Source organism: Gymnogyps californianus, chromosome 7 (assembly GCF_018139145.2).
Source record: "Gymnogyps californianus isolate 813 chromosome 7, ASM1813914v2, whole genome shotgun sequence".
Taxonomy (NCBI): domain Eukaryota; kingdom Metazoa; phylum Chordata; class Aves; order Accipitriformes; family Cathartidae; genus Gymnogyps; species Gymnogyps californianus.
Window position 1 is genome coordinate 5,527,396 of NC_059477.1, and position 22,964 is coordinate 5,550,359.

General features: G+C 40.8%; 1 protein-coding gene across 6 annotated transcripts in view; it reads left to right on the forward strand.

Annotated features, from left to right (window-relative positions):
* ERBB4 (erb-b2 receptor tyrosine kinase 4) overlaps nucleotides 1-22,964 on the forward strand; it is a 528,844-nt gene that overhangs the window by 403,303 nt on the left and 102,577 nt on the right. For all 6 annotated transcript variants that reach the window (XM_050899627.1, XM_050899630.1, XM_050899632.1 and 3 more), the window contains one exon: nucleotides 1,291-1,389. In XM_050899627.1, the coding sequence (XP_050755584.1) occupies nucleotides 1,291-1,389 (99 nt within the window). The remainder of the gene's footprint in view (nucleotides 1-1,290; nucleotides 1,390-22,964) is intronic.

Here is a 22,964-nt window from a genome sequence, read left to right on the forward strand (position 1 = left end):
TTATTTCTTGGTGAGAAAAGGAGTGTCAGCCACAATCATTCTTGCATGCAAGAGGACTACACAAGCTGGGCTGTCTTGATATTAAAATGCAGTATCAAAGTTTGTCATTCTGTTCTTACATAACGGCTTTACAGTACACTTTTGGAAAGCTAGATAAACTTTGTCTCTCGTTTCGCAAGTGTCATATGGGTCTTGTAATAGTAATAATACCTTGTAAAACAATATTGTCATTAGCTAAACCATAATACTTTTTGTTTCCTCCATTTAAATAGAAAAGATGAGTTATGTCAATGCACCCTTTGACAACCAGGATGTAAGAGCAGAACCCACAAGGGAAAAAATACTTCAGTTAAAGGTTTTTTGGTTTTTTTTTTGTTTTTTTTTTTTTTTTTTAAGATCTGTTGGTCATGTCCAAATCTCAAAGGCATGAAGTAGGGCTTAATGGGCAAGTCAAACCGATCACCCAGCCCTTTGGGAGCAATCCAAACCTGCCAAATGAAGGTGGTAGGTCAGAGCACTGAAGGATGACAGATACTGCATCTGTCTTTAAACTGGGGAGGAAATGGAGGAAGTACAGACCAGGTCACTACAGCTGCAAGGTCATGGGAATATGTTTTTGAATAATTGGTTTGAATATACTTAGACAATAATAAAGTGCTGGAGATGGGTACCATGAAGTTGCCAAGAACACAGCAATAGTCAAGAAGGATGGAAAAGTAGCCCGAGACACACACAGTTTGTGAATTTTAATTTTGAAGTTCACTTTTTAGCCATCTAAGCTTTTCATTCTCAGATATCAATTAATTAGAGAAATAGCCCCTAAATGTTTCACTCTAAATATATTGTTCTCAGGGTGTCCTGTTCCTGCATGATAGTATGACCTGGTGATAATCAGTTTTGAGAGTTTCCTGATAGCTTCAGTGAGTTTAACATCAGAATCCAGACAGAAAATCCAAATTTTTGTTTAATTTTATCAGAATCAATAGTCAGTGGAAAAAGTATGTGCATCATTGATGTGGCTTCTCTAGAAGCCTGGTTGTGGACAGGAAAATCAAGGGGGCCTCATGAGGACGTTCAAAAATCTTTTGTTTTATGTAAGGGTTTACTTTTGGTGTAAGAAGTAGTTTTGTGGGTTTTTTATTATTTTATAGCTTTGTATATTCTCAGTTCTGAGGTTCATAACTGATCTGCATAATGTGACAGAATGCATCAAAAAGCACTGTAACTCTGAAGGAAGTTTTTATGATTGTTGTCTTATTAGTCTTCTGTCACTTTTTCTTCTTTTTCTAGGGTATTTGGGTCCCCGAGGGAGAAACGGTAAAGATTCCTGTGGCCATCAAGATCCTTAATGAGACCACTGGTCCAAAAGCCAATGTGGAGTTTATGGATGTAAGAGATGATCAATGTCTTTAAGTTTTGGCGGGGGGGGGGGGCGGATCTTTCTGTAGTCCACAGAGATTGTAAAGAGGAATTTCTGCCAGTTTTCTTTCCTTGTATTTAAATAGTAGAAGGAGGCTTGTACACAGGATCAATATCGTGCTGATGTTCAACCAGTGCTACAATATCATGTCCCTAGAAAAACTCAGCTGCTGAGATTTTGTGTGTAGGCCATTTCTCTCCTTCCTTTAGTCTTTGATAAGCTGTCTCAGTATTAATGCATATCCATAGTATTCTCTATTGCAGCAGTGTTCACACAAACAAAACCAACCAACGAAAAAACAACCAACCAAGGTTACACCTCAGCTGCGGGAGGCCAGTGCTGCTTCTCTGAAGCTGTAGAGCTAGGCAGATCTGTATGAGGCAATGCTCTGCCCTGTTTAGTTTATTGCATGTAGATCATCCCATTGCAGAACCATAAGTACCTGAACTACCAGGGTAACGCCAGTGCCATGGTAATGAAGGGCTGGCTTTTTCACTGTGCAGATGTCATGGACCCTAAGATGCTTGGAGTTTTCTCATAAATGGTCTTCCCATCAGTGGAAGGCTGAAACTCCTCTGTCTCATGTGCCAGGTATTTTATCTTCCCATGGCAGAGAAGCTAGAGACAAGAGAGAGAAGGAGTTGCAGGGGAGCATCTTGCCATGTATGCAAGTCTCCGCTGGTGTAGAACTCACAGGAACGGAAATTTAGCCTCAGCTCTCTCCTGCTTCAGTGTTCCTGAGAACTAAGCACTGAGAGTCTGGGAGCTGTCAGCAGCAGCAAAGCATAACAGGGAGGGGGAAAAAAAAAAATGCTGGATTTTAAAAGCCGTTTTGCTTTACTAATCTGAAATATTGTTAATAAGAAGTCAAGATCATAATTTTCATGAATGTTCTATGTTCACAATTCTATGTTCTATGCACTCAGTTTTTAGCACTGTGTCAAGATCAAGCCTCGTTGACACTGTGAATGTGTATGTCCTATTCAGTGACAATTTTTTGACGAATCATAGAAATTTGCACTTTTTTGTAAATCCCTCTTGTGGACTTGAAAATTACACAGGATTTTTAAGTCTTGAAGATCTGTTCAGTGTATAGGCTTAATTTGGTTAGCATTAATGAGACTGTAAACCAGGAGAATGTGCTCCCGTTATATAGTCTATTCTTCCATCTAGAAATGTACAGTTATGGATTTAGTTATTTCAGAAAAATTATCATGTGTGAGTTCTTAGGCAATTGAACAAAGGCTGTATAGATGAAGGTATTCCCTGTGCATTTTACAGAGCACTGCACATTTATGTTGATGACATTCAATAATCATTGTGCACAAATAAAAAAAAAAGGCCATTTTGGCCCTGTTCAAAAGGAATGAATTGCACTAAAGGGATAAGAGGATTAGATGTTTGCTTAATGGACAAAATAACGGTCAAGAGTATTGCTAATGGTAGAGCTGCAGAAAGAGGAGAGCTGGTATTCAGCACCCTTTTGAAGTGAACATGCAGGGAGTGCAAGGCCACTGAATGCGACCTGCGCTCCGTGTCTGATGCCAGCAGTCAGTGATGTAGGTTCCAGCCTCAAGATGAGGGAATTGTTATCACTGTATGAAAGTCAGTGGAACTGAGCAACTTGCACCAGCTGAGGATCTGACCCTAATCTGATAGAGAAATAACAGTGATATCTCCTTCTCTGATACTGATTAACCTTGAAGCGCTCTACAAAGGAAACATAAGGTCCTTGTTAAAAGACAAAGTTACTTGTCTGAGGTTTCATAGCTTAGCTTGATCAGCTGACTTAATTCACTGGACCACATTTTCCTCCAGTGTATGCATCGTAATATCTGATAAATGGCTCAGAAATTATGAAGGTTTTTTGGAAGCTCTAGAGATTTTAACTATGTAAGGTACAGCCACACTAGGAAAGGTTTCTCTTTAACAGTTTCTCATGAGTCTCTGACCCAGTGGTAACAAGGTGAGAGAAAAGTTAAGGTTATTTTTAGTCCTAGAGGTTAATAATAACCTAAAGGTTATTTTTAATAATAATAAAAAAAGAATTGGACTTAATCATTAGTTGATATAAGTGACAGTAAGGAGAAATAAGATGTTTTGTATCAATGCTGCATTTGATATATGTACAGTGGTCTGTAACATCCTTTGCTGTACTGCATTGATGAAGAAGATTTAATTTCATTCTTTTGAAATAATTGCTCATGCAATTGTACAGACATTCCTGCCGTCCTCACCTCCTAACCCAGTCATTTATTTCCTGAAACAAGCCACGTTTTTAAAGAGAATGACCTAGGCATTGTTTATGGTTTTAATGTCACCACTCCTCTCTGTCCCAGAAGAGACACAGTTTTAAACTTTTTAGAATTTTAAGCTATTATGAGAAGATAATTTAAATATCTTTCATTGAAGAGTAAGTTATAGTAGAAAAATGTTTTACTCATTCTCACTCCAAGGCTTTGGTCAGTGTAACTATCCTGATAAAACTTGATACTGTTTACTGCTGTTATTTTATGAGGAAAATTTAAGTGTACATATGAAAGCAAAATGCATCAGTTGTGATTTCAGTAAAAAGAGTATTATGAATAGTCATTGTTGGTTAAAAGCAGTTGTATCAGATTTTTTTAAAGGTATATAGGTGGCTAAGTGCCATTATGAATATAGTGGGGGTTAACTCTTTCTTAAATAAGTGTCTGACATGTTGGATGTGAATGGGAAGAGGAGATTAGTGGGAAGGAGGTGTCATTATATGAGTCACACCCTTGACTTTCTGGTTTTTGTACTCGTCAAGTACAGGTGTGCTTTTGTCAGCAATTACTTATTACTCCATTGTGTATGTCCTTGTACTTGCAAGTAGAACTTAGCATTCCTTTTAGAGAGGCTCTGGAAAATGTAAAGCCTCTTGTAAACAGTGGTTTGTGTACAGAGAGAGTACTCGGGACACTTCAGTGTCTACAGAGATAGCTGGTATAGATGTTAATGGCATTGTCCATAGGCTCTGGTTAAAACTTCTAATGTTGGCAGAATTTAAGTCTAAAAGTGCTCTGTGAGCTCCTGAAATTCTGCTAAATGTTATGGTAAGAGTAAAGAACAACAATCTGGCTACTGGGCTGTCATTTCAGCACCTTGATCACCCACTAATGGATCTGTAATGACTATAATGATACAATGCATGATGTTATCACCTGCTATGGCCAAACACCTCCCACCCTCCCTCCCATCAGGGGCTGATGAGTTGGCCATCATCCAAAAGTACATTTCCAGCTAGCTCTTTTAGTCTGTCCCCTGCTTTCTTGTATAGTTTTTATCACTGCAGTAGTCCCTGCCTGTTACAACAATGCAAGCTGAAGTCTACTAAGTAACCCACACTGCCTTCTCCAGGGCAGAAGCAGAATGTATATGTGGACTTCTGTGGATTTGTATTCAACGTGCAGAGGTTGTTGCTACTGTTTTGTAAAATGTAGGTTTACCTTTTTTCCACGTATTTCTGAATACGTATTATCTCTGGAATAATTTCCCCTCAGGTGTTGAAATGGTTAGGTGCTTAAGTTGTGGGATGTAGTTTCTCCTCCCTGCTTGGCTGGTCACACTTCATCGTCCCCAGAATGGTGCTGGAATTTGAATTCAGAGTGCAGGCATTCTTGCTACTGGTCTGCCTGCAAGCGTGGCTGGGAGGAGAGTCACCAGCGGACGCAGGGGGTATCAGGAGGGAAGGATATCTGCTCCTCACCCTAAGACTGGTAACAGAATATGTGAGGGTCCTGAGTTTTAGGGAGGGAAGAGAGGCTTCTTGTGAGTAAAAAAGGCAAATACGCAGCTAAGAGGCTGCTTGATAGTAGAACAGGGACTTACAGTTTCACTTGTGAAAACAATTTCCCCTCATCAGCCTCAAATTATTTGACTCTTATGATTGCCGGGTAAGTCAAGTAGCCATTGGCCTGATCAGATCGTTTAACATTAAACTAGATGCTCAACTGATAATGTAATACATTCTAAAGTCATGCTGCAGTTGGAAAGCATAGCAAAGCATCTTTGAGGCTAAAAAAAAAAAAAAAATCTTTAAACTGACATGTCATGGGGAAACAGACAATTTATGAGGGCCTTTCCTCTCTAGCTCTCTAAGCTTGGTGTTTCCAGGAAGTAATCCTGTGAGCTGTGATTCTGTCCAGGGTTTTCATCCACTTACAAGTTTAATCTATCCTCTCTGAACTTAAATGCTCCATTATCTGTTAGAAAATAATTAGAGGCTGCAAGCACAAGTCTGCATACACAGAGTTCCTTGGGAGTCCCTGAGCTCATTGAGATGAAGACAGTTTGACTGATGGTGGTCAGCTGATATTGGGCCAGAAGCTAATAATAGAAGGCAGTGCTGCTTAGCTAGGTGAGAAAGTTAACTTGGGAAAAATTAAACTGAAGGGTTTGGGATTTATGGTTGGAAATAAATTTCCCATTCTCATTTGTTTCCTGGTAAGAGAGCTTCAGAGGCAGTTGGTTTCCTTTATGGTTTTATAATTAAGATCTAGGGGGCTTCTTGACTTCGCCTGGACTTACTATAGTTCCCTGCTGTCTCTAGGAGCAGCGTTCAGTGTGCAGGAGAGCATTTGTCAAGCGAAGTGTAAAGGTAGTAAGTGACAATGACCTCCACCCGGCATGCAGCAAACAAATTAAAGCTGCGTATAGGGGGCTGATACCACATCTTTTATTTATGTCTGGCCTAATTAACTAAATTAATAAAGCAGTCAGTTGTCTTGTACTGCAAAAAGAAAGAGAAACAGCTTTTCCTGAATTGTAAGCCTGTCTTATAATAAAGACAAGTCCTCAAGACATGTCGAACTTACCTTTGGTTCAGAGTTTTTAAGAGGAAAAAAATCATGTAGCTGACTAGCAAAAGAGAATTTTATGTCCTGTTCAGCTGAAAACCTGCAGAGATCTGGATAGGTCTAGATGCTTGCTTTGTTTCTTCAGGTATGTCTAGATGCCATTGTGAAAAGTATACTGGAGATACAGCTAGCTACTCAGGTGGGGAAGGTGAGAGAAGACTTACCTTTTTTTGGCTTCCACCATTGGCATTAGACATAGGAAGGTTCTAAGCTGAAGCTTTCAGGTTCCTTCCCTGGCCCACGGCCGCTTTCAGAGAGCCCTTGGGGCTCCCTCTGGACGTACTCTATGATGTACAGTTTCTCAGTTGACACAGATGCATTTACACTGAGTCTCCTTGTAAGATCCTGCCTTATATGACTATGTAGGTGACTGGAGAAGTAATTTTGTCTGTCCCTTGAATTATTTTTAATTCCTTCTATACATCTCATGCTACCTAGCCAAGTGTTTGACCCAGGTCTTCAGCAGTCCATGTAGATGCTTCTGAAAGACATTACTACTAACAGTAGTTGGATAGTACATCCAGGCACCCCACAGTCATTCAACGGACTGCATGGCTGCTTGGAAAATACAACCAATTTAATCTTGAACCTCAGTTTAAAGAGCAGCTTTAGGATGAAATGAAATCCTTTATGGCAGCAGTGAGACATTTTTCCTTATCCTCTTCTGCTGTCATTTATGTAAACATCCTCCTTTCCAACTGGCATAAGGAGTCTCTGTAAGAATAGCTGATAATGAATAGCAGCGTTGCTGCACTGCCTGGCAGTGTGCTTCAGCTGCGATTCAAACAGGTTTTCACTCCATCATGTTAAGTTGCTGGGGGTGGGGGACAAGGGGTGACCTAACTCATCTGATTGTAGACTCCCTTTTGTGCAGTCTCCCCTCTTCCACCCACTTAGGCACACTGTAAGTATAGCCACTTAGGAGGGGGAACTGTTTGCCTGTCAGTTCCAGGCACAGAAGCTCACTGTGATTGCAATTACAATTTCCAACTTGTCCAGAGATGCTAGAAATCATGCTGTCCTTGAGAACTCTACATACCATGCACAAGCCCCGAGAGTGATCAGCCTCTGCAGAAGCTGGAAATCTGATCACTACTGAAGGTTAACTGCTTTTAGTCATCTGAAGATTAACTGTTTCAAGGCCACATTTCTGTTATTTCCATCTTAAGTAATAATTTTCTCTTTAAATGTTTACTTACTCCAGTAATTTTTCCTTCTATAGTATGCGAGGATAAGATGGGGGTGTTAATTTTCCATATGCAAGAGCATGTGGCTGTACAGAGAAAGTATATACACAGAAAGGAGGAAGTACAAGCACAGACAGACAAGCCAGGCTGTTTGGAAACAATTCTGCTGGCATAACACTCTAACTGGAAAATACAGTGAGGGAAAGAGAGTTTGCCTGCTACTGGTGATGGGGGAAATCTGAGCCCTATTGAAGTCAATGGGAGCTGTGAATTTGCCAGCGAATTCAGCAGGGCCAGGACTTCACCTCTGGAGCCATCCTTCCAAGAAGTCTGCCACAGATTTAAGGGAGAATTACATGCTTTAGTGAGTGACTGATGTTACGAGTTATTCCTACATGAGTTAGGAAGTATATTCAGAAGCTTTTTGTTGATGGCAATGGCAGAACTCCTCATTTAAAGTTTGTATTGCATTATGACCTGGAAACCCTACATAAGGTTGGGTAGATCTGTGAGTGGGGAGAAGATCAGGAAGGAGTGTTAGTTTATTCACTGGGAAATATAGCTGTGGATTAATTGAAACGATTAAAAATTCTAATCAAATTCAAGAAGTAGTTTTGGCTGTAAAGTGTGTGTGTGTAAGAAGGAAACATTTTGAACTGATGTATTATGATTTCTTTTTAAAGGTATGAGGTACACCAATAACATGGTTGATGCTTGTTGCTTTGGGGAGTGTATGTTTGAGCTTGGTTACTGAAACATGGAGTCAGTTATTTGCTTAGCTGTATGCGTTATTGTTATGAAGGTCAGGATCCCATAGTTGCCACTGTTTTATCAGGACACAGTAGGAGAGCGCTTTTTTGAAAAAGTGTTTAGAAATTTAACAGGCAAAGGGTGAGAATATTAAAAAAAAATAAAAAAGGCAGAGAAGTGGTGCTATGAGTATCAAAAGTGCTACACAATCGTTTAATTAGGAAAGTCTTGGGATTTGTATTTCCATCATGAGTTTTCTATTGCCTACAGTACCGTGAGTCTCTAGTTCTTGGCATTGCACTGTATGTTGCCACCCTTTACTGTATGTTAGATCTGGACCCAAGCCAGAATGCTCTCCTCCAGCTTCATATTTTCCCAGGACTTACATACTTTGTATCTGGATGTGGGCTTTTAGGAGAGCAGTCCTATGCACTTCAGTAAAAATTTCTACTGGATACTGTAACGCCACGAATTTTGGGGACTGGCCTCCCAACGTGATAGTGCCTGCAGGTGTTAGTCTTTTGTTCTGCACAACCAGTGGATGGTGTGATTTAAGGCAGAGGGGAAGATGTTATCTGTGTAGGAACAGATCTTGCTGGAGTGGTAGGCTGTAGCTGCTAGACTTGGAATTACGCACATGAGAAACAGCCTTCTTTAAACATCAGCAAAGTGACTGGTAACACTGGAATTCTTTGCAGGGTCTTTCTGACATTCAGATGCAAAGTGCAGAAATAAAACTGACAAAACTTGGTAAAATGGAAGATAAGATTATTGAATAATGCGTGATGCATTATGAGAAGAAGCTGACAGATACCCAGTTTTAAGGCAGACTTTGGCACTGAGAACTGGGCAGCCAGTGCTGACTTACCACTAAAAGAAACTGAAAGCCTGTATTTAAGAAACTTCCTATTGCTTTGCATTTTTTCATTGTGCCTCCAGCTCACATTAGCAATCTAAAATAGGCATACGTTAATGTTTAAGTTCCTAAAGGACAATGCATATGCCAGAATGTTGCCACATTGATAAAAAAATGCAGGTTTTTATGGGACCTCTGTTAATAAAAAAGAGGTACTGTTTCCACAGGCTTAAGTGTAATGCATCCCAAACAAGCCATCACTAGTTTGAGGTTAATGGTGAATCTAATGAGGTTTGCGGGAAAGACTGAAGAAGAAATGTCTTGATATTTACATCAGAGGAGCTGGCTGTAAAACTGTATGTATATGCTGGCTAATCATTTTTGAAGTACACTTGTCTGTGATTTAGTTCAGTGCCAGATGGGTAGGCTATTACAGATCAGATTTTTCATGAAAGCAGGCTGATGGGGCTGTGTGTGAGCTCCAGCACATGCTGCAACTCACAGATCAGCAACAATGCAGAAAGTGAGCAAGGGCAAAGGGCCCTGGATGATCAATGCATTATATTTGTCATACTTGTTTTTATGCTGCCAAACTGCCAAGTTAACTTAAAGTTAAGGGAGAACAAGGTTTTTTGTGTTGTAGTGAGAAAAAAAATCCAAGACCATTTTATACATCCAAATACACTGTGTCCATTTTTAATAGAAATTTAAGGGTTCAGAAGCACAGGCTTATAGGAGCTGAACTTAAAGTATCACTGTCAAAATATATTTTATCTTCAAGTCTTCTAAGAAACTGTAGTTTGGAATACTTCTCCCTTAGTGCTTTCTTGCAGATAACCCTTCAAAAATTAAGTGTATTCCTTGTCTCAGTGCTGATCCAGACACTTCTGATGCATCAGCAACTGTCACAGACTTACAAAGATGATATAATTAACATCTGTACATATTAATACTCTACATATTATTTACAAGTGATAGTCAACTGTCCCTATCGCTGCTTGTCACATAGTTGTAATGGAAGAAATAAGACAGGGAAATCTGGTACATGACTGGCTTGCTGATCATCTTTGTAATATTCTGCCAATACCTTTTAGACTTGAGTGCAATAACTAGGATAAACAGAGATAGAGCTGAGGTCACAATGTGGCTGGCAGTCCACAGAGCCATAATTGCTGGTTTGAAATGCTTGGTCCTTCAATACTGAAACTGTAGTTCCAAAAATAAACGAGATTTTACAGAGCAATATTTTCCATGTTAACTTTGGTGTTGCTTCTCATTGTAATGTGCAGCATCTCTTGGACCTATTAAGATTAGAAAACCTTTGTGCTGTGAAAACATGGTGAGCTTGTCCCTGCCCTGAAAGGCTTTCAGTCAAGATAGACACAACAGACAAAGGGTAGAGGAATGATTATTATTATTATACCCATTTATAGATGGGACTGTTAATTGCAACACAGATCTCATAACCTCTAAGCAAATTATTTAATGGTTTTTTTATTAATTTTTATTTTTAATTATGTTCCGTGTGTAAATTGGCTTGGAATGTTTACTTAGAAAAGCAGATACGCTATGAGGTTTGTTTTCAGACAAAGCTGTGTCATCTGATTACCCACTGAGAATGTGTCTAGGATGTTCTTCTCAAACATCTCTTGTTGTCAGTCAGTGCTTGCCCCCAAGTCAGGTATTTTAAAGAAGCTGGATGACACTTGATATAAGGCAAATTGTGTATTAGCAACAGAAGAGAGAGAATAGGTATTCTTACCTCTTAGTTACTTACAAGGTGATTGCAATTGTGTCCTGAAGGTTTCTGCTTTATGTAGAATATCAGGTTTTTAGTTGCATAGACAAATATGCATTGTACAAAATACAATTAATAGGTTTTAGATAGACCAGGGCCTGCTGTTATCTTAACGCTTTACAGGACAAATAATATAAAAATGTTTAAGAAAATACAGTTATGTAGATTTTTGAGCTATGTTGACAAATTGCAGCTGTGTTGCATTTGCCTAATATGAGGTTCAAAGGCATTAATTGGTTGACTTGCATAGGTAAATCCTGTGATATGGAGCAGTATTGATGCGAAAGTAGGAAATGGCTGAGGTGCAGTCAAAGAACAGTTCATCTGATGGACATGTAAGACCTCAATAAAGTAGGGGCACGTGGGACAGGGACTAGCTACGGGCAGTTCCCCAGGCTTTGATTTACTGAGTGGAGGTAACGTCAGTGGATAGGCAACCCCCAGGTTGAATCTATTTGGAAACATTCTCTGGTGTCGAGGATGCTTTCGCTGGCTAGGCAGTGCCCTTTGGTGGAGTTCAGTGGGATGATTTGTATACACATATAAAAGCAGAATTTAGCTCATTGTATGTTTTCTGAAACCAAGCAAATTGTTTTTTTTTTAAATGAAGTATTGTTGGTTTAGGTTGGTGGCTAGAGTCACCTGCTAAAAATACAAGTTCTCCAAGAAGTTATTTTAGTAGTGAAAGTGTTTGGAGGAGGTTTGGAAGGAAATGGTGTTTGAAATGGGGAAAGAAAGTGAGTTTCCTTGGTGAAATGTTTTCTTGGCAAAATAATGAAAAAATATTTCTTCATAAAATATATTAACTTGTTGGAACTAAAAGGAAGAGTTTCTGCTGAAACTCTTCAGTGGGAGATAAATTCCAGTGAATTCCTCAGCTAGAAGATGTTTTAGAAATATGTTAGTGATTGAAATACCTGTTTTGTCATTTTCTGAATGAACTCTGGTGGATTTCTGTTTTGAAGTCATTGGTTGCTTCAAAAGTCAGACTATGTTTGTTAGACAGGAATGTTGTCAAATCTGAATTGGAATATTAGACATTTTTCCCATGTGATTAAGTTGTGGACAGCAGGGAGGAGTGGGAGGACTGGGGAATTTTTTCATTAGCTGAGTAAAGGATGGGAAACATTTTCTAGTGCTAGGTCTTTTCTGAGGATGTGAATGCTGTGTCCTGTCTGATTTTAAGCAGAGTGGGAAGATGGTTCTGGTCCCTCTGTGACTAATCTCTTCTAGCAGGTGAGAGCACAATTTACGTTCTTGACAGTGCTGTCATTCAGATGAGAACACAGATCTGAGTGAAACTCTAGACTACCGAAGGTTATTGATGTTGATGTTATGTGACAGCTTGGCAAGCTCTCAAAGTGTCCTAGAGCTGCAGAAAGTGTCTTAAACCATGTTGTGTCACCATATAAATGTTTCTAGCTCAACGAAAACTTGCAGATCAGCCCTCTGGTCAGCAGTTGAGCTGGTGCTGAAAAAGTGAGTGGCACTCACTGCTCCATGTGGACATAAAAAGTGTCACACAGAGAGAGCATTTTCTTATCATGTAATATCATTATGTAGCCGAGTCCTGAAAGACGCATTAATGTACAGAGATGTCTGTCTTACTCCCCTGCCTGTATAAATGAGACAAAAGTCCAGGTCACTTTCAAAATTCATATTGCCCTGCCCATAGCTGGTGACTGATACCTGTTTTCTCCTTTTCTACATAGTCACAGCACAATCTAAACATGCCATCTTTACCTACTTCCAAAACCTCCTCTCAGGGAACGCTCCTGTAAGGCTTCCAGTGATGTGCAACAGCTTGCTGTGGCTTTGGCATTTCACTGGCACAGAAATCTGCTGAGGATGACCAAAGAACTGGCAACTTGGTGTCATTTTGAACTTCACGGTGCATCTCTCAGAGGCACAGCATATTCTTTGATCCCAGTAAGATGTCATACCATGGTTGTGTAGGTCTTTAAAAAGCAAAATGTAAATGCATGCAACAAGGAATAGATAGGATGGGTTAATTATATGTAACTCTACTTCTGTTTTATAAAAGTCATCCCAAATTAGGTAATTGTGTTGGTTAGAAAGGCTGATGGTGTAACAGCTATGGATACCTTGTCCTGCTTTTTATTACATGTGAACCCCTTGACTACTGAGCTTTGCAGTAAGATACAAAACAGGTGCTAGCTGTCAAAACTCTCTGCAGCGTGGATGGGGTTACTGCTTTATAATCAGGGTGCAAACTGACTGTGCTTCAGATCTGAAAGCAGGCTTGCTCTTTGTATGGCACATCCATAGAGCTGCTGTGAATATGTCTCTAGCACTAACTTTGGCATAGCGGTAGTGCCTTGGGGTTCCAGGTTTTCTAATTGTGCTTCCTTTGCCTGAAGTTTCTCTGGTGGTGTCTCTTAGAGTCTTTTTCACTTTCTTTCCTAGACAGCTGCAAGGTACGACTGGCTGTTGAAAAGCACGTTTACCCCAGCCAGCCTTGTTGCAGTTTGCTGTAGGAAATGCTAGGAAAAGAGGTTTGGCTTTTGACTTGCAGAGTCCTTTTAGTTGAATAGTCCTTTGGAAATTCTGGATCTGTGATACCATGCCATCATACTAGCATAGTTAAATGTTCTTGGGATTGTGGTAATTCACAAAAGAGGATGAAAGTATAACATAAATTATTATTTTGCCCTATTCATACCACTCTCAAATTACAGATTACTTGTAAAATAGGCATTCCCTCCTGCAGTACTGCAAGTTTAAGTGGTGTTTGCCCATAACTTTATGTTCTTGGCTTCTATACTTCATTGAGGTCTTGCCTTTATGAGAGTGTCTACACAGCCACAAATACAAACTAATAAATACAGTTGTATTGATTGATTTGGCCAAGGCTTTTGTATTGGTAACAGAGAGTTGGCCACTCATTCATGCAGGTTTGTTCTTGGAGTTGTTTGGCTCTCCCTGACAGAAGTCTGAACCTGAATATGGCCACGCATTGAAGATCAGACATAGTATTTGATGTGGGGGTTATTGCAGATGTCAGGATTTTATCAACATGAAAAAAAGATTCGTTATTATTACATTATATTGTTATATATATGTGTGTGTGTGTGTATTACCCTGACAGGTGGGCATGCTCAAATCTTGTGAAAGTTTTGGGAGGGATATGAAACATTATGATTAGAGCATAAGACAAGCTGCCAGTGTTAAGGTTTGTAAGACAGACCACCACCACCTCACCACCCCCACCCCCGAAACATATCTATAGACAGGCCAGGGATGTGAGCTACCTTTGCTGTCCTTTGCATTGACTTCCTAAATTCTGGCCACTTTTCAGAGCCAGGTTACTGAACTGGGTGGGCGTCATCCCACAGGTGGCCATGGAAGGGGACGGAGGAGCCATCCTGGCTCGCAGCCAAATCCCCTCACAGCCACTTGCCCCCCCACACCCAGTAGGACTGAGGAGAAAACGAGAGGCACAGGAGAAAACTCCTGGGTCAAAATAAGGACAGGGAAATTGCTCGCCAGTTACTGTCACAGGCAAAACAGACTCGGCTTGGGGAATTTAACTGAATTTATTGCCAATTAACATAAATACTTAATAGCTGATTCGGTATTAGCAAACAAAAAAAACCCCCACACATTAAAATATTTGTGGGGAAAAAACCACCTTTCCTCCCCCCTTTCCCTGACCCAACTCCAGTCACCTCTCCTCCCAGCTGGTTGCTGCCTGTGGCAGTGTGGACTGGCTGGAGCCAGCTGTGTCCGGTTTGGGGCAGCCCCAGCCTCTTCCCACAGTGGCCTCCCCTGCAGCACCCCTGCTACCACAGCCCTGCCATTCACACCCAATGCTCCCAAAATTTGCTATTCTAGGAGTGTCCTAAAGCTGGGTGGCATCTGCCCAGCAGCAGGGGTAAGGACCACATTGCTGGACGCAGAAGGACTCGGCCAGGATCGAGGTTCTGCCATGGCAGGTGAAGCGCAGGGAAGAGCCTGGCCTCACAGCAGTTGGGAGAGGCAATGCAGTGCACAGAAGATGAGAGGTGTATGAATTTTGGGGGTGGCAGTGATTTTCTTTCAAGCATTTTTTTAAGAGGTTTTTAATTTTAATTTTATATTTGGGAGAAGAGTAGGTCAACAGGATGGTAAAAGAAAGAACAAAGAAAGCAAAGAAGAAATGGGTGGAGGAAAAACTGTAGAAACTCAGGAGAAAATAGCAGGCAGAGTAATGTTGGAAGGAAGAAAGCACTGTAACACAGGAAATGTGTGGCAGCTTTTGATGACTGTGGTTCACTGATGCCAGCTTGGTCAAAAAAAAAAAAAATCTAACAGTGAACCAAACAGTCCAGTGAAACTTTGTTTGTTTAAATATCATCATTGCTTTGCAGTACTTGAGTCCTGAGTGTGGTGCTTTTATGCAACTGAATACTAATGAGGGAAACATGGAGATGAGTCTATTTGAATTCTCAGTTGTGAGAGATTAAATACCTGGGATATGGGCAAAATGTATCTTAGATTAAAACAACTCTTAATGTTGATAGTACACTTGATGAAATTAGGTTTCAATATGATGCTATCCCTTTAAATTGATCCTGAAGGAGGAAGGAGCTTTGAGTGTGTGATTATAAAGTCAAGCTTTTCAGTGATACCAGAAAATTTCAAAGCAATGCCCTAAGACTCTTCCGAAAGGAGTGAGAACTTGATAGATTTTTTTTTTCTTTATCACTCATTCTTGAGACCTTGCCATCACTCATCTTAAATCAAAAATCAAAGCAATAACTCCCGCCTTCTGAAAGGAATCTGCAGCTAAGGCTGAAAATGTTTGTCAGCTGGTCAGTGGTAAGGTCTGTTTACCCTCCTGTTCGAATAATGCTGAAATGATTGCTTTTTTAGACTGTGCATTTAAAACTTCAAACATTTTTGCTAGTTGCATCAAAATAGTAAGAAACAAATCACTTTTGACAGACTATTCTGAAATAATGATGCGTATCACAAACTGTAAGTAAAACGTTTGTCAGAATGATACGATATTTTTACAGAGGTGTGCACACTGTTAAACCACTTAGACCCAATCTGCAAGGGGGGATGGCCAGTCTGAAACCCACTGTTACTTCTCTTGACAGGTTTCAATGGAAACATCTCTGGTTGCTGAGGTCCTGAACTCTTGGTCATTTATGCATGAAAGTGAACTGAAAATGGGCTAGATTTTGCTTTCTCATCACCAGAATCAATGTTTTCAGGCAGGGTTCACAGAAAGGCTGGTGGGAGTTGTCCCCTGATTGGGATGTTTGATGGAAAATCTTCACTTTGCTTGTTGTGCGCTAGAGGTCTGTTCCTTTAGACTTGAGATTCCTCCTCAGCTGTCTAACATGGGCTCTGATGAATTGGGAGACTTAAATGGTACAAAGTCAGCAGAGAGAAGTAAGAAGCATATAGTGTGTGGGTTCTACAAAATGTATCTATGTATCTTCTACACTTTCAAACATTTAAGCATGTGCTTAACTCTACGCACTTGAGCCCTGTTGGAGTCAGCATGGTTGCCCCTGCCCTCAGTGTTTGCAGGACAGGGATCACAGTACTGCCTTTTTTTTTTTTTTTTTTTTAATATGTTGCTCCAAAATATGTAGCGAGCCAGATTTGCTTCTATAAGTGCATGAAGATATCTATTCCTGCATGAATAGGGCTGACTGCTTCTCTATGGTGGGCACGGAATATTTGACCCAGCAGTCTGTAAGCATCACCTTCAAGAGGGAGAGCTTTCAAATCCCTGAATTATACCAGTTTCAAGTAAGTGGAGGAAAGTGGGGCGTCTCTCTCATGCATTTGAATTGCGTGGGGCAATCACATGCATTTGAATTCAGTGTCAGTAATGCAGGCTATGTCTCTGCAGTGTTGAGTCAGTAAGACTATATACCCTCTCTGCTATGTGCAAGTGCCGTGACAAGCAAAGGAGTCTCAGAGGGTATGCCTGCTCTGAGAAATGCAGCACATTTAAAGACACATACCACCTCCAGAAAAGGCTGTGCACCCATTTAGCAGTGCCCCAGCCGGAGACCAGTTCTGCTCCTGGACAGTGGAGAGCACATTACTCTAGTGTTGTACCATGCCTTGCTGATCACCAGGCTGCAGCCTGGATGCAGGGTGGGACGCTGACCTGGAGCCAGCTTCTCCCAATGGCACTAGCTTGGTCAGAGCCAAGTGAGCGGTACTTGGCCTGATGCCCGTTTCCATGACATTTGTGTGTGATAGACCATAGAATGTGGTCCCTTCTGTGGAATTTTATTTTCTTTTCTTTTTCATTCTTAGTTTTTATCCTAGAAAGTTTTGGGTGTAGTGGCACACCTGACAGCTGGATCTGCCGAACTTTCTGAAGGAGTAAGTTAAGCTCACCATTTAATGGTGCAGCACACTGGTAGTCCAGTCTAAGTATGCAGTGACTCCACTTACTACCCAACGGACCTCTGGTCAAGCTCCTCATTGGAAACTGAACTCAAAAAAGCTCAAATCTCTTACATCCAAAAAAGATAAAGTCCAAAACCACCCATTCAAAGCCTGTAGTATCTTTAATCATAAGAGTTTGTCCTGGGTCCAAGGAAACGCATGTTAACAAGACTCATACTGTTATCTTCTCTGGTCACATACAGCTTCGTTAATATGGCTTCCTAAAGCAAAACAAGCATGGGGGGAGTTTCAAGGAGATGGTGGTTAGTGCAAAACTCTAGCTAACAGCCCATTAGACTTCCTTAATAACAGGGCCTTGATTTAGACCTCTAGTTATTTCTTGCTGTGCCAGCCAAACTCAGCGTTTTCCCAAAGAAAAAGCGATTGGTCGTGTGAGTGTGCATATAGGATTTGGACCTGAATGTGCACTGTTACGCTTGTGTGCAACAACCATTGATGAACCTGTACCTATTGTAAGAATTCAACTTGCTTTATGCTTGGAGTATGGATATGGATGTATAGAAAGATTTAAAAAAAAAAACCAAACTTTCTTCATTTGCTCCTGAGTCCTGCTTTTCCAAGTGAGAAGTTGAGAGAATTTGTTGTACACAACCTAGGTGTTGTTACCGTCTCTCAGGAGGGTACAGAAACCTGTTTCATCATGGGACACGGGATGTGCTACCATACTCACATGAGCCAAGTTAAAGCATGTAGCTCAGTCCTGCAGTAGTAACCTCAGGGTTGAATCTGCCCTTGCAGCATTCAAGTGTTGTTCACTGTATTACACAGCAGTAAAATTGGTTATAGAAGCTGTTGCCAAGTCCCAAGTAAGACTTTTGCCTGAAAGTGCCCTGTTAAATGTGTCTGCTCCTAATGACTATAAAACGGTTCCTGGAAAAACAGCTGTGGCAGTTTATGCTGTTACTGTCCTCCCTCTGTTTGCTACCGTCCCGCTGTGGGACTCTGATATCCTTTGTTGGTCCCTATAGCTGCATCTCTCATTTCATTTTCAGAAATGCCTGAGACATTTCAACAGAAGCTTTCCAGAGAGTATCTGCCAGAGTGGTGAAAAATTGCAGCCCAAGGGTTGAAAGTATAGCAATGCTGTAAAGCAATTGACAACAGCGTCTTGCATAGGAAGTACAGGGGAAATACAATAATGGGTATCATTGTCATACGATAAATGTGGGCATGTGTGTTGTTGAGTATATATGTTGTGCTGTCTCTCAGCTTAAGTAATTGTGCAGACTGCATAGGCTATGTCGGCTATAACCTAAAAATTTTGTAAGACCTAGCAGACAAACAAAAGGCATTGAAAATATGTTGGACTGTAATTGGATCTGCCCTGAAGCAGGTCAGACATGCATTCCAGACAGGTGTTTGCCCTAGCCATTAGAAGCATTGTAAAATTAATATAAAAAGCAGTGTATTCACTGTAGTATCTCTCCTGTTACCACAGCACAGCTTGTCCTTTCAGAAAAATGCACAGCACAGTATGAAGTCAGCTTTGAAGTACATTTATTTACTTGACAATGATTAGGAAAAACAGGTGGATTATTCTTTTCTGACTGCTTTTTTGTTTTGTTTGAGGGCATTTTGTGGCAAGAACAGTTAGAAGCAGAAGGTTAGGAAACCAGAGATTTTTCAGACTTTGTCCCTGCTTACTGAACTCTCTATCAGGTGCTTAACTGGAGCAGTAAAAACTGGTTCATGTAGCTTAACTGGAGCAGTAAAATTTACCCTGGGCTTGCTGAACTGGGGCAGCAGATCTGTGATACTTCCTGGAACAGGGAGCGTGTTTGTCCTGCACTGGCTCTGAGGGATAGCACGTGTATGTGGAGCACTGGAAAGGGACATCGGCTACCTATAAGTGAGCTTCTCCCAGTGCTCTACGTGGTATGGCCATTAGTGCTCAGGAAGCTCATGTGTTAAAGAACAAGCCTTCAGAAGGAGTATCTTTTCCCCTCTGCCAGATATTTAAATTTGATATAAGGAGATAATCAATATTGCTTCAAATGCGAATTCTCTTGTTAGGTAAAGTCTTCAGCAGCAAGAAGATGAGGTTATCAAGCACTGCATTAGAAGGTGCTGGGATCCACCACGCGGTACAGGACTCTTAATGACGCAACCTGCTAACGTGTTTCAGAGCCTCCGTAAGCAGCTGAGGGAATGTCTCTTGACCGATTCTGATGTTCAGATTTCCTTTAGAGTATGGTTTTGGACTCAGCAGGGTGATGGCTTACTGTCAGCTCTGCCCAGTTCCGGGACCCCAGGGTTCTCATGAGTTGCCTGTATGCCATCTCTAGCATCTCAGGAACAGTCTGGCCAGGGATGCTTGACCATGTACTGAACTGGTGTACTAATGAACGAGGACATGTGCTGGAAGAGAGTTGTGTCCTGGACCACTCTGGGTGAAGAATAAATTTTCAACATGGACATAAGTATGGCATTATTTTACTGCTAGTGGCACATACACCTTGCTGAGTCCACTGGTTTACAAACTAAATGGTCAGAGATACAAAACCAGTATCAAAGGATGCTCTTCAGGGACCATCACGCTGGCTAATATTTATGTTCAGTTGTAATTGTTAGCAATAACACATCAAAGTAGGAAAGGGGGAAGTTAAATACCATCTTACAAGATGTGCTGTAGGTGTTACTCAGAGCACCCTTTCTTCTCACAGTCCTGAGAATTGTTTTTTCTTCCTCATCATGGAAGGCCAGAATGAAAATCCTGCTTTAGTTGGATTTTGAGTTACTTTTCAGAAACAGTAGTCAAATTAAAGGCATTTCAAACGTGACTGCAGAGTATGGATAGATCCAGAAACAGTTTTAGGTGGGATTTTCAAAGCCATCTAAGGAATGAAGGCGACTTAAGTGACCTGTGAGAAGTGAGTAGCTAGTTCTCTTCGTCGTCTGTGTTGACAAGTGCTTTTAGTCTGAATGTAACTATGCGTTGTATTGTTACAGTGATGGCCAGCTCTCATGACTTAAATAAGCTCTACCTGTCTGAGCGTGTTTTGGGAGTCTAACGGCAGGTGCTCTGAGGGCTTCTTCTAGCCTCTCGCTGTGGGTTAGCAATTGCACCTCCTCAGACCGCTGTTCACGTAGCTGCTGCAGAAACCAGAGTCATAGGTCTGGTGACTGCTCACTGGGACCTACGAACTCACCCTTCTTCTTGGGTATGCTATTGTGTTACTAAATGCACATGACAGATGGATCAGTGTAAAGCATTAAAATAACATTTATGTCATTGTTTAATAGTATTGTTTAATATAGGGTTGTGTATATAAATCACAGGAGTTGAGCTTAATGTGGCAATAATTCAACCACATTCAAAAGGGGCAGAAGAGAGGAATGATCAACGTGACATGATTTCTTTGTACAAAATAGCATATCTGAGACATATAATACTCAGTTGAACATGGGAGGCTCAATTAAAGTCACTTGCTATTCTCTCTGTGACGAGGCTGGGGGGACACAACAATGGCCCTGCCAAGCTACCTGATTAGCTTGGATTAGCAGGGATTAGCTGCCTTCTGCATCAAGGTCTTTCTTTACCAGCCTTCCCCTCAGATATATTAACACTGTAAGCACTGCTGTGAATGAAATATACATACACAGCCTTGATTTTAAGTAACTCATTTCGGATCTTGTAGTACCCCAGCCTCAGCTGGTCAGGGCTCACCGTAGACTGCAAAATACATTTTAGAGGTAAAGGCAAGCTGAGCTCCACAACTGCTACCTGTGTCTAAGCTGGCTGGCTTATAGCTGTCCTGTGTGTGGCTGCCACGCACTGCTGTGATAATTAATACCTGAGCAGCAACAGCGTAAAGAAACTCCAGGAAGAGATTTGGTTTGTCTGGGGAGTTACTCTTGTGGTAAGACTTCTTGCTCCTGCAGATAGATGAAGGAGCGTGCCTGATGTCCAACAGGAGCCTTTCAAAACTGTCACCACTCCTGTCATTTCTCAGATGCTAGTGTGAGCACATGATGTTACAAAGACTCTGACTCCTGGGGGAAAGATAAAGTACCGTATCTTAATAATTTCTCTCCCCTTTTTTATTTCAACCTTCAAAGGATTTTTTTCAGGAGAGAAAGATAAAGTGGTCTGGGGCTCAGTTCCCACTTCTGCTCTAGACTTCCTGTGTGACTGTGGATAGTAGGTTGTGCTTTTCCGTACCTTAGTTTCCTCTCCATTAAATTAGAATAGGCACAATTTTAGAATCATTCATGTAATTGTGCCAATTGAGTATAGAGACAAGATCTGCAGACATAAGGCTACCAAAAGATACGGGAAATTGCAGAGGCTGGTTTTGAAAGATGCCAGTGTCAGACAGCCAAGTCTGTGAGTTTAGGTGCCTTACCTGATTAAATGTTTTAGAAAATTTACTTGGGAACCAGGCTGCAGAGTGCCATGGAGATTGTAGCTCTAGGGTCTTTCGTGTCCAAACAGATTTTAAAATGGGGACTCATATTCCTTATTTGCTGAACAGATTTTTAAAATGCTACCAAGTCATAATGTTTCTGTTGTTGTTATTTGTCTGTTTTGTCTAATTAGGCTCTAGCAGAACAACTGCAATCTCTTTTACTTTGTGTTTGTGTTGTGCTGGATAGACGTAACCCTGAATTTAGTTCTCCTGTAGATGCTGGTTCAATAAAAATAACAATACTTTTACTAATGAGAATAACTATGTGAAGCCAGGATTCATGCTAAATTAGTATCCATTAGTGACTTAGATCTATAATGAAGGTTTCCCTGCTCTCTGTTGTGTGTCTCAATTCATTACAGAGCAGTCCATAATATTTTATTAACAACGGTTGTTTTTTTTTCTGGAACCGCTGCCCAAAACTATTGGAAGAATATGTGCTTTCCCGTAACATCAGAATGAGACAAATGGCACTGCTTGCTTTTATTATTGTACAGAAGTGTCTTTCCTTTGGACTCAGATAGACTTGTAAATGGCAAGTAGCTGGAGACTAATGGAGCACATGCTTCAAAGCTTTCCATCTGGTCCCTTGGTGAGCAAAAAGAATATATTGTCTATGTTCTAATCAGTCCTCATTATAAAGAAAAGTACTCCTGCTTCAAGTTCCTGGAGAAGCTCTTACCTTTACTCAGAGAGGGAGAGGGCAACAAGTACTATCCCCTTATGCATTTGCAGAAGAAAAATGAATGGGGTAAAAAGAAAAAATGAGGCAGAGTAATTTTGCTCTCTGAAACTGGATAATGCACCTGTCAACAGGTGTTTATTCTGGTGGCCTTCAGTGACATTTTCTAGTGACAGCAGAAGAGAGGCTAAGATTTTTCAAGGAGACCCTGTACATATGAGTTGAGTCAGCGAGAACTATATTAATTTGAATGTGAACAAAACTACTTAAATTAAGATCCCTTTTCTAATTTGTTACATCGGAATCTTCCTCAGAGCTCCTCCTCCAGTCATCCCATCGAATAGCCCATATTTATTCATTTATTTATTTTATTTCTTCACGTACATTTAGGAAGAAGAAGGAGATACTCCCCGCAATGGAGGCCATCTGCTCTTTTCTTAGGGGGGGAAAAAAACCCCTACAATTAGTGTCTTGTTCATCTTTTCATTTCAACAAAAAAAGAGAGAGAAAGAAAGAGAGAGAACTATTATGCAAATAC